The sequence below is a fragment of the Panthera leo genome, chromosome A3 (assembly GCF_018350215.1).
Source record: "Panthera leo isolate Ple1 chromosome A3, P.leo_Ple1_pat1.1, whole genome shotgun sequence".
NCBI classification, from domain to species: domain Eukaryota; kingdom Metazoa; phylum Chordata; class Mammalia; order Carnivora; family Felidae; genus Panthera; species Panthera leo.
Window position 1 is genome coordinate 114408358 of NC_056681.1, and position 13301 is coordinate 114421658.

Sequence of the window (13301 nt, forward strand, 5' to 3'; positions counted from 1 at the left end):
GAGACAGAGAGAGACAGAGCATGAAGGTTGAGGGGCAGAGAGAGAGGGAGACACAGAATCCGAAGCAGGCTCCAGGCTTGAGCTGTCAGCACAGAGCCGGACGTGGGACTCAAACTCACAAACTACAAGATCATAACCTGAGCCAAAGTCAGAGGCTTAACTGACTGAGCCACCCAGGCTCTCCTGAGACCTTTCTAAGATCCAGATTAATTTCCCATCCCACGAAATGCTTTACTTGGTCTCAACTGCCTATGGGATAAAGTCCAATCACTGTGCTTAGCACTCATGGCCCATAGAGGAAGGTGTGCCCCACCTTGCCTCTCCAGTTTTCTCCCTTCGTTGGACCAGCGTCCCACCCTTGGGACAACTGTGGACTCCTAACACTCTCTTCCCGCTGATTTCCTGGTCTTTGCATAAGTTGTCATCCAAGTCTTAGAGTGCCCTTTTTCTAGGCCTTCTCTAGTTGGCTAACTCTTGCTAGCTCTTTCAGACTGGGTAAAATATTACCTCCTCCGGGAAGCCTTCCTTGACCTCCTAAGGTTGGGTTGGGTACCCCTTGTCTGTGCAGGTCCCACAGCGCCCTGTGCTCAGCCCTCCTGAAACGCTTACTATAAACTCTTTAGATTGCATCTTTATGCTGGCTTCTATTTTCCTGAGTTGACCGCAGACTTCTAAAGAGCATCGTACACACCTCCATTTCCTCAGCCCCCAGCAGAATGCCTGGCAAGTGACTGGCCCTCAGTAACTGATGTTGAGTAAATGGATGAGGGGTTCATAGAAAAATGGATATCAGGAAGCTCTGTGTAAGGGGCTGGTGTCTCATCTTCCCCGGGGACTGCCCCTCCCTGTTCCCCACAGAGCATGGGAGAAAAGGAGGTAGCTGAGAGCTGGGGAGCAAAAGGGACTGGAGCTTCTGAAACTGGAGAGGCTTTGGAAGGGCCCTACAGAGAGAGGAGCATACACTGTGCCTGGAACCTGTGGCAACTTCCTCTTGACTCAGCCTCCAGGGTCGGGCTAAGAGGTGACTGCGGGTGACCCTGGCGCCCGTGCTCCAGCTCGGAGGCCTAGGATGCACTGATGCATGCTCCATAGGACCCTGCAGGGGCTCGTGTCTCCCCGGGGCATGGCGGGGGGCGGGGAGGGGCTTCCTTTGTTGCTAGCCCAGAGTCCTAGGTGGAGACTTGAGGACAGCGGTGGAAGAGGCCAGAATGTAACGTAGAGTGAGGAGTAATGACACAAAGCGTCTCAAAGTCTCTGATGGCCTGTGTGGACAATGAAATGACCTTAATCTGGGGCTCCAGCCACTTTTCTGCCAATGCCTGCCTGGCCCCCATCTGCTCTTTGCATCATGTTGCCGTGACGACTGTGGAAGGAATAGGAAGCACCAAGTCGAGGCTGCATCCTGTGCAGGTAACTGGAGGAAACAGAAGCTCAGCCAAGGGCTACAGACTTGCTTTGGAATGTGAGGCTGAGTGTTACTGCCTGGCCGGGAGGTGCTGTGGCCCGGCCACCTCTCCATCTCCTCTGGGGGTGATGAGGTGGAAAGACGAGGCCTCAGGCCTAAAGCTCCCTCCTGGGACCATTGCATGACCCCAAGGGAACCACGAGGTCAACCAGATCTGGTGGCCAGGGCAGTCGGGTCATGCCAGAGCTTGAAGGGGAAAGGGGCGATGGATCTCCCCACCCAGCCCCCTGAGTGTGCTTAGGGAACCTCTGTCATCTCATATTCAAGATTCCAAAAGCTCTGTGCTCTTGATTAAGAAGCCTGCCTATTCCCTGCTCCCTCGAATGGTAATTCCATGGCTCCTCTCATGTCCTGCCTGCAGAAAATACAGATGTGAACTACAATGCCTCTATCGTCACTAACATGGAGGTTAGGATGGGCTTAAGAAGAGAATAGAGGCATCTGAATGTCTGACCGAGGCTTTTTTCCTGATGGTATCAGGCTACCTGGCAGTGGATGGAAATTAGGTACAAAGAGTGGACAGTAATCTGAGAGGTTTTGTGGAGAGAATCCAATGCTTTGGGGCAACGTGGAAAGAAATGATAGCAGAGCGCTGTGGGAAGGGAAGGCCCTCGTCCCCAGAGTGTGGGGAAACTGATGCAGGGGTCTTCTGGACATTATAGTCACAGAAGGTACCAGAGGCAGGCCCACTGGCCATTTGAGGAGACATGTTGCTCAGATCGTGCCTTTCTTGGGCACTTTTACGTGAATGTGGGGTCAGGGCCTCTGGCTGAGCAAGCTGGCTGCATTCTAGGGGAGGCGTGAAATTTTATTTTGAGCTTAAATTTCTTTGAAAGCAGATGAAAGAACAGTTTAAACACAGGGATCATGTCTGAATAATCAGCCAAAACCCTCATTTCCAATGGTACAGGTTCTTATTCCCAATGCACTTATTTTGGCCCCAAGTTGTTGTAGAGCCAGATTTCACTCCTGCTTTTCCACTGGCTTTTCTCTTGTGGTTCCTATGACACTACGCTTTGTTCGAATTCTTCCTACTTCCAAGTTGGTGCCCTGTGCTGGCTCCCTGCCGGTGGAGGTCCTGATTACTGCAATGTCCTCCTGGCTGGGGCCTGGGCCCTTCTCCTCTTGCCCTGCACACTCCCCCTAGGCAAGTTCATACCATCTACGTGTGCACAGCACTCACATTTATATCTTCAGCTTTGACCTCTCCTCACAGGTTAGTTTCATATTTCCAACTGCCTACTTGACACCACTATGTGAATGTCTAATCTCAAACTTGACAAATCCTATTTGGCCCCTGACTTCTTTCTTCCCCAGTCTTCCTCCCTCTGAATCAATGGCAAAAGCATCTGCCCACTTGCTCAAGACAAGACCTAGGAGTCACCTGTGACTCCTTCTCTCCTGTATCACACCCAATCCATCCAGAAGTGGTGTCTACTTGACTCCCAAAGCCTACAATGGCTTCTTCATCTTCTGTCAGTTTCCCCAATTACTGCCTGGTCCGAGTCACATTCCCTCTTGCCTGGACCATTGTTGTGTCCTGGTTCCTGTTTCTACTCTTGTCCCCTGGAAACCATTACGTAGCCAGAGCTAGAATGATTCTTAACAAACATAATTAGATCCTATATACTCTTCCCTGATCCAAATCAGGTCATTAAATTCAACTTCCAAGTCACGTCTTGAGAGTGGCTGTTTCTGACCCCTCCAAGTAAGCCACTGGTCACTCCGGGTCCTGTCAGCTTATACTAATTCTCTACATAGCATTGGCCTCCACCTGGAATTTTCTTGTCTCCTTTGTCAGTTTCCCTACTAACTTCATGAGACTGGAGACCTCGTCTCTCTTCATTGCTCTGTCTCCAGTGCCTTACCATGTGTGGCACGTACTAAGCTCTCAGTAAATATTTATAAAATGGATGAACATATATGCCAGGCACTGGAAATGCAATATTTTAGCAATTTTATTTAACATAAGTCCCAGGAGAGACTCTGAAAAGACAATAATAATGATGATGATAATAATAATAATGTAATATGGAGAATCTCCTTGAACGAAAAATCTTGCATAAAAATCTTCTATATGACACATTTCCAAATTCCTATGTCCCCACTGGACTTCAAGGGTTTCCTTCACTTAAGAATGTAGTGATATTCCAGTTTGGAAAAAAATGTGTTCATCTGTTATTTTATTATTATTTTTTTAATGTTTACTTATTTTTGAAAGAGAGACAGAGACACAGTGTGAGCGGGGCAGGGCAGAGAGAGAGACACACAATCTGAGGCAGGCTCCAGGCTCCGAGCTGTCAGCACAGAGTCTGATGGGGTCCTCAGACTCACAAATCGTGAGATCATGACCTGAGCCGAAGTCAGAGGCTTAACTGACTGAGCCACCCCAGCACCCCATGTTCATCTCATTCTTAATAAACGCTGATTGAGGGGCGCCAGGGTGGCTCAGTTGGTTAAGCCTCTGACTTCGGCTCAGGTCATGATCTCACAGTTCTTGGGTTCGAGTCCTGTGTCGGGCTCTGTGCAGACAGCTCAGAGCCTGGAGCCTGCTTCGGATTCTGTGTGTCCCTCTCTCTCTGACCCTCCCCTGCTCACACTCTGTCTCTGCCTGTCTCTGAAAAGTGAATAAACATAAAAAATGTTTTTAAACTGCTGATTGATTTGGATTGCAGGCTAGTGTATTAAAAGAATATGACACAGCTCTTCCATTCACCATGTGCGATTTTGGCTAAATCTTTTAAAACTCTGGGCCTGCTTCGTCCTGTGTTCAGTGCAAAGAATGGAGGGTGAGAAGCCCTTCCGGTTCTACTGGTCAGTTTTCTTTGAAGAGGCTTTTCTGTGAATAACTAGCATCGGTCGACTACCTGTTATGTGCCAAGTGTGATAATGTCAAGGGTGTCATGTGAATTATGTCATTAAATCCTCACCACAGCCCCAGAGATAAGTACTAGGGTGGTCGTCATGATACAGATGAGGGGCCTGTGGCTCCCAAGAGGGTTGGTAGCCTGGCCAAGGCCACAGTCAGCACTAAGACTGACTTTGTGCAGTGACTGCTACCCCACGCCACCTGTCGACGTGGACTGGCTTCAGCTGGGTCATCTAGAGAGCCTGAGAGCGTTTGTGCCAATGCATATGTCTACGTGGTCTGTCCCTTTTAGGAGAGAATTGCCAAAAGCCATGGCTCCCAGTGCGGGTTCTGCACCCCTGGCATCGTCATGAGCATGTACACGCTGCTCCGGAACCAGCCTGAGCCCACCATTGAGGAGATCGAGGATGCCTTCCAAGGTACGGGCCTGGAGGCACAGCCTAAGGGGTCGAATAGCAGCTGGGGCTCTCGGAGGTTAGGGAAGGGCCAGAGTGTCAGCCAGGAATGGGTTGGGAGATGGGACACTGCCTTTTGGAGGAAAGGCTCAGGTACCCCAGCGTGGTGGCTACGGTCTGCTGGGAGCTTAGCCCTCTCTGAGTTTGAAGAACACTCACATGGTCTAGAGACCTCCTGGGTCTCCTGCCTTAGTGTTCATCTTCCCGAGGTGTCCTTCAGCACTCGGATGGGGTGGCACTGCCTGGTTGGCACAGGAGGAGATCATGTGGAAAATTCCACAGAGGCTAGTCACGTGGCTTCCATTCTTCTCAGCTTTTATTAGACAGGATCCTGCAAAGGCCATTTAATGAGGAAGGTGGCTGTGATTCTGAGCCTTGGGCAGGAACTGGCTTCCCACTTGGTCTTTTGTGAATGGGCCCAGAACCCTGGGCATGGTGTCTGTGCCTCTGAATTGAACAGAGAAGACTTGCGCCCTTTCACCATTTCAATTCATCATCGACTCAATCAGTTGTTTTGAGTCCTATCATATGTCAGGCACTATACAAGGTACAAGGGACACAGGGATGTCCCAGGGGATGAAAGATGGTCTCTATGCTCACGGAGTTTGCAGTCTGAATGGGAAGAGAGATTATAATGTAGTTTGATAAACTCATTGAGAAGGCCATGACCAGACACCAGGGGAGCGCTCAGAAGACACCTGATTCGGTCTGGGCAGTGTAGGAAGGCTTCCTGGAAGAAGTGATAGATGTTTTGAAGTCAGAAATACGAGGAGGAGGACAGGGTGTTCCAGGCAGAGACAACAGAATATGTAAAGTGAGTATTCAACTGAGCCAGGAGTAAAGTCACAAGCCCCTCACCTGCCCCCGGTGCCTGTGCTGACAATGCAGCTTTGTCCCTTGGCCCACAGGAAACCTGTGTCGCTGCACGGGCTACAGACCCATCCTCCAGGGCTTCCGGACCTTCGCCAGGGTAAGTGGGGGCTCTGGGACAGCTCCTCAAGCAGCGACACTCCAAAATCCCAGTTGGCAGGGTCCAAGGGCCCCTGGAGGAAGAGGAAAAGGGGGGATGGCCAGCTGGTAGATCTACCTGCATTGGACTCTGTTGTCTTTGTTCCGTCCACGTCAGTAGCACGAGGACTTCCCTTCCAGGGAAGGCTTGTTCCTGGAAGAAGCACGATGCCCAAGGCTAATTTCCTCCAGGGCATTTGGGTCTGACAGTGCTCTTGTGGCCCAGGTGCTGAGCCCTGGTGTTAAGTAACAACCCAGCCCACCCCGCAGCTGCGCCTCTCCTCCTTCCTCTCCCAGCTGCTTTCCGTGGTTGGCACCCTGTGGGGCCTATAAACCTGCTAATGAGGTCTCCAGACAGTGTGTGAATCCCTGCAGTGTTCGTACACCTCCGAGGGAGAAGTCTGGGGCTGGCTGTGCGGGCGCTGATTACATAAACACGACACACACCTGCCATCTGCCAGGGGAGGCGGACAGAGGACTGGCCTCTCCCTTCTTGGCTTCTCTCCCCAGCTTCTACCTGGACCCCCAACAGGGTCGAGTTGACTCTGACCCCAATCAAACCGTCTCATCTCAATTTAATTTTGGGTTGGGGGCAGAGTCAGATGCCTTTCACTGACCTTTCGGGGTGCTACATTAGGAAAAGGATATTGTATCCAGATGACCACAAAGAGTGGAGACACAGACAGAGCCTATGGGAGGGAGGGCAGCCCACTCTGCTGAAGGCGTTTGATGACAAAGAACAAGGAGGTGCGGATTTAAATGAAAAAGATCCAAAGACTCCTCCAGTCTTGGAGTCTGCAGACCTGGGTTCAAATCCTAGTCTTTCACTTACCCGATGTATGACCCTGGGCAATTTCCTTGTTTCTCAAATGGGGATTATTATGGCACATACAATATTATAACGTTATAATAATACATATATAATTATAATAATATTATGAAATTATATAATGCCTATAATAATTCTTATAGTGTTTGTGGAAAGTACTTCTTGTAAAGCCCTTAGAACAGTGCCTGGCACATCTTAAATATTAAGTATTTCTTCTCTCACGCAATATTTGATCTACATAAATTGCTCAAGCTTCCCTGAGAGCCAAGGATTGTTAATCTCGCCCACGTATTTATTTCTTAAGAGGCTTCTCAAAGAGCTACAATCTTATCAGCCCTCCTACTTTCTGAAAAAGTGAAGGGCTTTTGAGTGTAGTAGATGGTTATGTCCCTTCTCAGGGTTGGAGTTTTATCATCGTTGAAATGGTCCTCGACCAGCTGCCAGGCGGTGTAGAGCTGAGTGGCCTGAGCTCCCCAAATGACTCGCACACAGGGTGTGCTCAGAAGCTCATGCACACCAGTCGTTGGAGACCCCTGTCCTCAAGGTCTTATTCAGAGCCTTTGAACTCTGACTTTACCCACCGTTCTAACAAACCTGCCTACCTCATTTTCATGCCCATAGCACACATTAGGTAAGTGAGGAGGATTTGCCGGAAGGAGGCACACTGTTCACAGCAAGAAATGGCACTGTCCATCTAGCAGCAGGGAAGGAAATGGAGGAACAGTAAAATGAGCACAAGCCTAGTAGTCTAGTACGCTGAGAAAAGGAGAAATCTCTCCAGGGGAGAAAAACCCAGCCTTATCCAACCTCATTGACATTAGACATTGAGGGAGTGACACATTATTGTACATCCCAGTAATTTATGTCATGGCCATGGCAATGGATTATCAAGAAGAACAATGTCAGGAAGAATGAGCTGACACTTCATCCGGAAAGGGTACTTTGGTGAAATATATCCTTCCCCCGCCAAGCACCGGGTGAGCGAGGCCGATGGCTTGCTGTATGCAGGTTCCCTCGCTTTGGTTAGGGCCTGGTGATTCTCCTGCATCACCCCTCTCCAGGAAGACAGCTGAGAAGAGACACTACAGGGACATTTATTTCTTCCAGAGGAAAAGGCAAGGCCGTGGTGGGAGGGTCCAGAGGAGACAGCACTGTGACGTCCAAGGCAAGGCTGTGAGTGCAGAAGGTGGCTGTGCACGGGGCAGCACGTGCAGGGACTGAGGCCAGGGCAGGGTTCTCTGTTGGTGACAGGTCTAACAGCACTTTCTTAAAGGCCATACTTCCAGCCTCCGTGGCCCTTTGGGGACTTTCCTGGGCCCACTAGTGGGGTGTGACTCATCCCTTGGGAACTGGCAGCACGGAATGGTGTTTCCCATGATTCAAGTGCAGAAGGGCCACCCCAGACCTGCTGCTGTAGGAACTGGCTGCCTTGGAGGGGTGCCCGGGGCAATGTCTGGGAATTTCTCCCACCTTTGTCTCTGAGCATGATTCCATGATTCTAGAGTGTCTCCCAGGTCCTGAGCTGAGACTCCCGTCTTCTCAGGATGGATCACTCAGGTGGACCCACCCCTTCCCCACCCTCATTTCCTTCGTTCTGGGAGCTCTACCCTGTGCTCTGCCCCTGGCACCCTGAAAGATCTTGAGCTAGTCTTTCCCCAGGGTGATGGGTCATCAGACCTGTACCCATCCTCAAGCATAGGATCACAGTGAGGAAGGAAGTATGTCTAGCTTTCGTGAGGTCATCTGGCACACTGGCTGGACACCTCTTTGAACCCAACACTGGGCCCAGACATGCTTTGAAGGAGCTCCACAAGACCCCAGCCTGGAAAGAGGCCATCCGGGCCCCCTCAGAGCTTGACTGATGTAGAAGTAGAGGCTCTTGGGGGCCCAGAGAATAAAGGGAGAAAATGGAGCTAAAGATATGTTTTGGTAGAGTAGGACTTAGCTTTAATAGAGACATTTTCTCAAAATTTCCTGGTGCTTCCAGGAGAGATCTTACTTGTCTAGTCATGAGTGACTTAGTCTCCATCAACCAAGAAAGGGAGAGTGGTTAGAGCAGAGGTCTTCCGTCTGCGCAGAGGTCAGTGGAATGGGAGCGGCTGGCGGCTGTTTCTACTGATGCTGGCACAGCAGCAGGCCTCAATTTCGTTGAATATTCACGATCCAGCATCTGTAGCTTCTGTGCAAACTCTTTGCAAATATTTCTGTGTCAATATCTGTCATCTTTCTAGGATGGTGGGTGCTGCGGAGGAAGTGGGAACGACCTGAACTGTTGCATGAACCAGAAGACAGACCACAAGGTGAGTGGGATCTCCTTTCTCTGGAAGCCTGGGGGCCAATCTCAGATCCAAGGAGCAGCGGACTCTCTTCACAACCTCAGCAGTGCGGCCAGAAGAGGAAACGTTGATGCCCGCCCTGAGTGGGGAGTGAATGTGCACATTAGCCCCGGGGCCTCTGGCAAGACCTCCTTGTTCCTGCTTCCCAGGAGCAGCATGGCCTCCCGCCAAGCCTGCTGGGGTGGGGGTGGGGAGGTGCAAACAAGCTCGCTTGGACAAAGGATTGGGTAGATCATACAGGTGTTTTAGAGGAGGAGATGAGGTATCACTCATCTGTTCCCTTTCCCAGCAGATCACTCTCTCGCCATCTCTATTCAACCCGGAGGAGTTCATGCCCCTGGATCCCACCCAGGAACCCATCTTCCCCCCAGAGTTGCTGGTAGGTGATGCCCCGCGGAGAGGCCCCACTAAGTCTGTGTGCCATGAGCCCCTGGAGACCCACTTTATTCATACCAATGGGGACCTTTGTGTCCTTGTCCTTTGGGTTTTCCTTTCTCCTTCTGACACTGGAGGTCAAGTCCCTCTGTCACATACTCCCAAAGGGACCCACACTTGTCGCACACATGTCACTCTGAGCACAGAGAGTGGATCCCTCCAGGACCCTGTGTAGAGTAACAGGTGCTTCAGAAGCATCTGCTGACCTGGCTACGTCGGATGTAAAAGTAAGTCCCTTAGCACCCATTCTCCTCCTTGCAAGCAGTCCATTATTTTACAAACCAACAACAAAGAAGCAAAGCTGTACTCAGAGGGCACAATGCATGGCTTGCTGCTCTGGTTTAAGGGCACTCTCACACCCACCCTCCCACCGTGACGATTCTGCTTCTTCGCTCCCACATTCATGGCAAGGAAAGAATCGTGCCTCTCTCTAAGTTCCCGAGTGCAGATTCCCTGGGGGTGTTGAGCACATGAAGACAGCCTATTGAGTCCAATGGGACAGAAGGAAGGGCTTTGGGGCAGGCCACCGGCACACCTTTCTCTGGATCGTGCAACCTTGAACAAACTGTCAGTTTGATTTGGGTTTCTCTCGCCCAGCCCCACGTCACCCCTCACACACTAGAACCAGCCTCTGCTGCGTTCCCTCCTGACATCCCTTCCTTTGCTACCTCGTCCCCCCCACACCTTGTCCACTGCACCTGCTGGGGACAGCGGGGGTGGGGCAGGGGGCACTGCACTGAACCTGGGCTTTTGGTCCGAACAGTTCAGGTCACCTGGTGGCAGGTGAAGGTCCCATAACCTCCTGGGTCCTCAGGTTCATCCCGCACCTGTGAAAGGTGGGGCTAACGATGCTTCCTCCCCGGAGGTCTCCTAAAGCCTAAGTGAGATCATGTGTGTGCCACGTCCTCCCTGCCTCAGTACGTGCAAGTTCCCCTCCCTTCTCCCCGGACCTGGATCCTCGTTCTGAATTCAGTATTGAACGGATCAGTAGAAGACTAGACCCCTTTGGGGACCTAAATTCATCAGGGAATGGCCGTAGGAAGGAGACTGTGTGGCAAGAAACTACATTTTCCAGAGGCTGAAAGATACTCCTCAGAAACAGCTGCGTTTTGAAGGCGAGCGAGTGACCTGGATCCAGGCCTCAACCCTGCAGGAGCTGCTGGACCTCAAAGCCCAGGACCCCGAGGCCAAGCTGGTGGTGGGGAACACGGAGATCGGTGAGAGCGGGCCCGGCCTGCAGCCTGCAGGGGGTCAGTCTGCCTGGGCAAACCCACACTGGCTGTGTGTCCTCAGGAAACTTGCTTTTCCTCCACTGGCCCTGGTTCCCATTATATACAGGGAGGAATAACACCTCCTCAAAGGGCTGTTCTGAGTATTGGATGAGATCCTTACTGACCGCTCTCCGGAAACACGTCAGGTGCCAGCTATGTGCCGGGAACTGTGGGAGGAGCTGGACTACCCAGATCAGTGTCTTCGTTCATTCTCTGGAGTACCTCCCAGTGGAAGTGAGGGGGGAGCAGTGGAAGTCAAGGTTCTAGGCCAGTGACAGATACTAGGGGTTCCAGAAATGTCATTCTCTTGTCCCCCACTTTTTCTGGGGGGTGATATGGTAAAGGCAAAGGGGAGATGTGCCAGTGTGCCTGTGTCTGTGTTGCCCACGACTGTGGCCACCGGCCCTGTTCCTGCTACCACCTGGGACGTTAAGCTCAGAATACATGAATGGGCCAGGGTGGCTGGGGGATGTGTAGCTCTCTTCCCCAGTGCTCGAAGGGATGGAAGCAGAGGTGCCCAGGTCGCTGCTAATGTCCATCCGTTCCTGGAGCTGGCTTGGCCCTTTTCTCCTTTGCTGGCTCCCAAGCCCAGGGAGGCTCCAAGGAGAGGATCGTGGCATAGCCAAGGTCTTAGAGGACCTCTGGTTTCGGGGCAATCGACATACTTTTAAGCCGCCACAACCATCCTGTGGGAGACTCCTGGCTGTTGTTCTGGAAAGAGTCCCTGGGTCCTGGGTTTTTGTTGGATCTGAGGACACAGAGAGGAGGGCCTGGCTTGGCTCTAAGCTAGCAGAGTACAGATGCGGCCCCGGCCCCGTGAGCACAGGTGTGGTACAGAGACCCCAGCTGCAGTAACGTGGACACGTGAGATGTGCCTCAGGTGATGTGGTCCTGAGGGTCTGCGTAGCTGTGGCCCTGGGGTCCAGGGCAGCAGGAGTTAAAGTGGAGGACGACTGTCTGGAAGAGTCTTTGATCTCCTTTGACATGTGACATGTTCCTTGTCATGGGTCACCTAACATCCTGGACCCAGTTAGATTCTAATAGAAGGGAATCCATAAACATTTCATGAGCTCCAAGTGAGAGGGAATTTCTTACGACCACTCCCTCTGCCTCACCCCTTCTCCCTTATATATACACACAGCAGTGTAACCACTGACAGCCAGGGTAGGGTGCTGGGGAAGCCGGGCATAGAGAGAACCTTGTCAAGACAGGCCACGGATGGCCTCTGTCTGCAGTCTTTATCCTGGGAACCGGTATTCAAACAGGCCAGACTCCGCAAAGCCTGGGCCACCCACCAGACACTCTGAATAGCCCCCGAGAGGGTGGGGAGGATGGGCAGACATTTCTTTTTGAACCTTCCCATCTGTAGGTCTGTGGGAGGGGCTGGGAGGTGCAGAGCTAACCAGGTCTCAGGAACAGAACAGAGGGGCGTCTGTTCACAGACCTTTCTAACTTGACAGAAGGCTGGTAGAGACGTGTGGTCCTGCAAAGTCCTGCTCAGGCAGGTGTCGGGGACCAGGAGGCAGATTTGATGTTTTCTCTCTCAGACGATTTTCCTTTTTGTCTGAATGCTAGACTTTCGTGTTATTAGGACTATTATACCCCAACTCTAAGAATTGTCTGTTTTTAGCTGTGTAATGTGGGCAAGAGCCTCACCTTCCTGTGCCTCAGTTTCTCTTCCTATAAACTGAAAATCACAGTATCTCCCAAGGCTATTGTGAGGATTTAATGAGTTAAAACATGTAAAGTGCTTACACGGGTTCCTGACATATTTTAGCATGCTGCGGCTTCATCTATTATCCCCCACCCCTGTCCCATACACAGACACACCCTCAACACACAGGTTAATTCACATTTCATCTCGTTTAACACTCAAAGACACGTCAGCAGGGCCTACGGTGGTTCCATGTGTGCGAACTGTGTATGACAGGATCAAGCAGGCTCTCCTTACTGAAGAGCAGAAAATCTGAAGGTGTTGAAGGTCCAAGCACAGAGTCAGAAAGCTAAATTAAAAAAAAAGGAAGCTTTTCTGGGTGATAAAAGAAATCAAAAGGCAAAAAAGAATTTCATCTCATCTGAATTCCACTAGGATTTTTGGGGGGAGGGAGAGAAAGACAAGTTTGCCGGCTGATAGTGTGGAAACTGCACTGAACCCCACATCTTATCTCCTGCACCTGCCAGTCCTAAGACACCCACAGAGCATGATGCGATCGTGAATATGTCATAGGTCCTGTGTGCGTGGTGGGAACAATGCCGAGGCCCGCCTGGTAGAAGCCTGTTAACTTCGGGTTTCTTGTTTTTCTCGAGGCATTGAGATGAAATTTAAGAATAAGCTGTTTCCTAAGATGGTCTGCCCAGCCTGGATCCCTGAGCTGAATTCAGTGGAGCATGGACCTGAGGGTAAGGAGGGGTTTGCCCTGAGCCCACGGAAGGCTGTGATGCTGCGGATGGGTCCCTTGGGAGGGGTGGCCGGTGCCAGGAGAGCCTCTCCTTTGGCTCCGCTGCCACCTGCTTCTCCTGGAGCTGCCTTGCGTGGGGAGCAGGGACCCCCTTCATTGCCTTCCTCCACTGAGCATCTGTGGCAGACTGCCAGTGGGCAAGGGGGCTGTGAGATTCTCCACAGTCATTCTCAA

At 51.4% G+C, this 13301-nt stretch overlaps 1 protein-coding gene across 2 annotated transcripts in view; it reads left to right on the plus strand.

The window, feature by feature from the left end:
• LOC122216452 (xanthine dehydrogenase/oxidase) overlaps nt 1-13301 on the plus strand; it is a 57769-nt gene that overhangs the window by 8587 nt on the left and 35881 nt on the right. The window contains exons 4-10 of one of the 2 annotated variants that reach the window (XM_042933310.1): nt 1302-1410; nt 4627-4753; nt 5698-5759; nt 8858-8926; nt 9252-9341; nt 10473-10614; nt 12976-13068. In XM_042933310.1, coding sequence (XP_042789244.1) covers nt 1302-1410; nt 4627-4753; nt 5698-5759; nt 8858-8926; nt 9252-9341; nt 10473-10614; nt 12976-13068 — 692 coding nt within the window. The remainder of the gene's footprint in view (nt 1-1301; nt 1411-4626; nt 4754-5697; nt 5760-8857; nt 8927-9251; nt 9342-10472; nt 10615-12975; nt 13069-13301) is intronic. The other variant, XM_042933311.1, reaches the window with a different exon arrangement.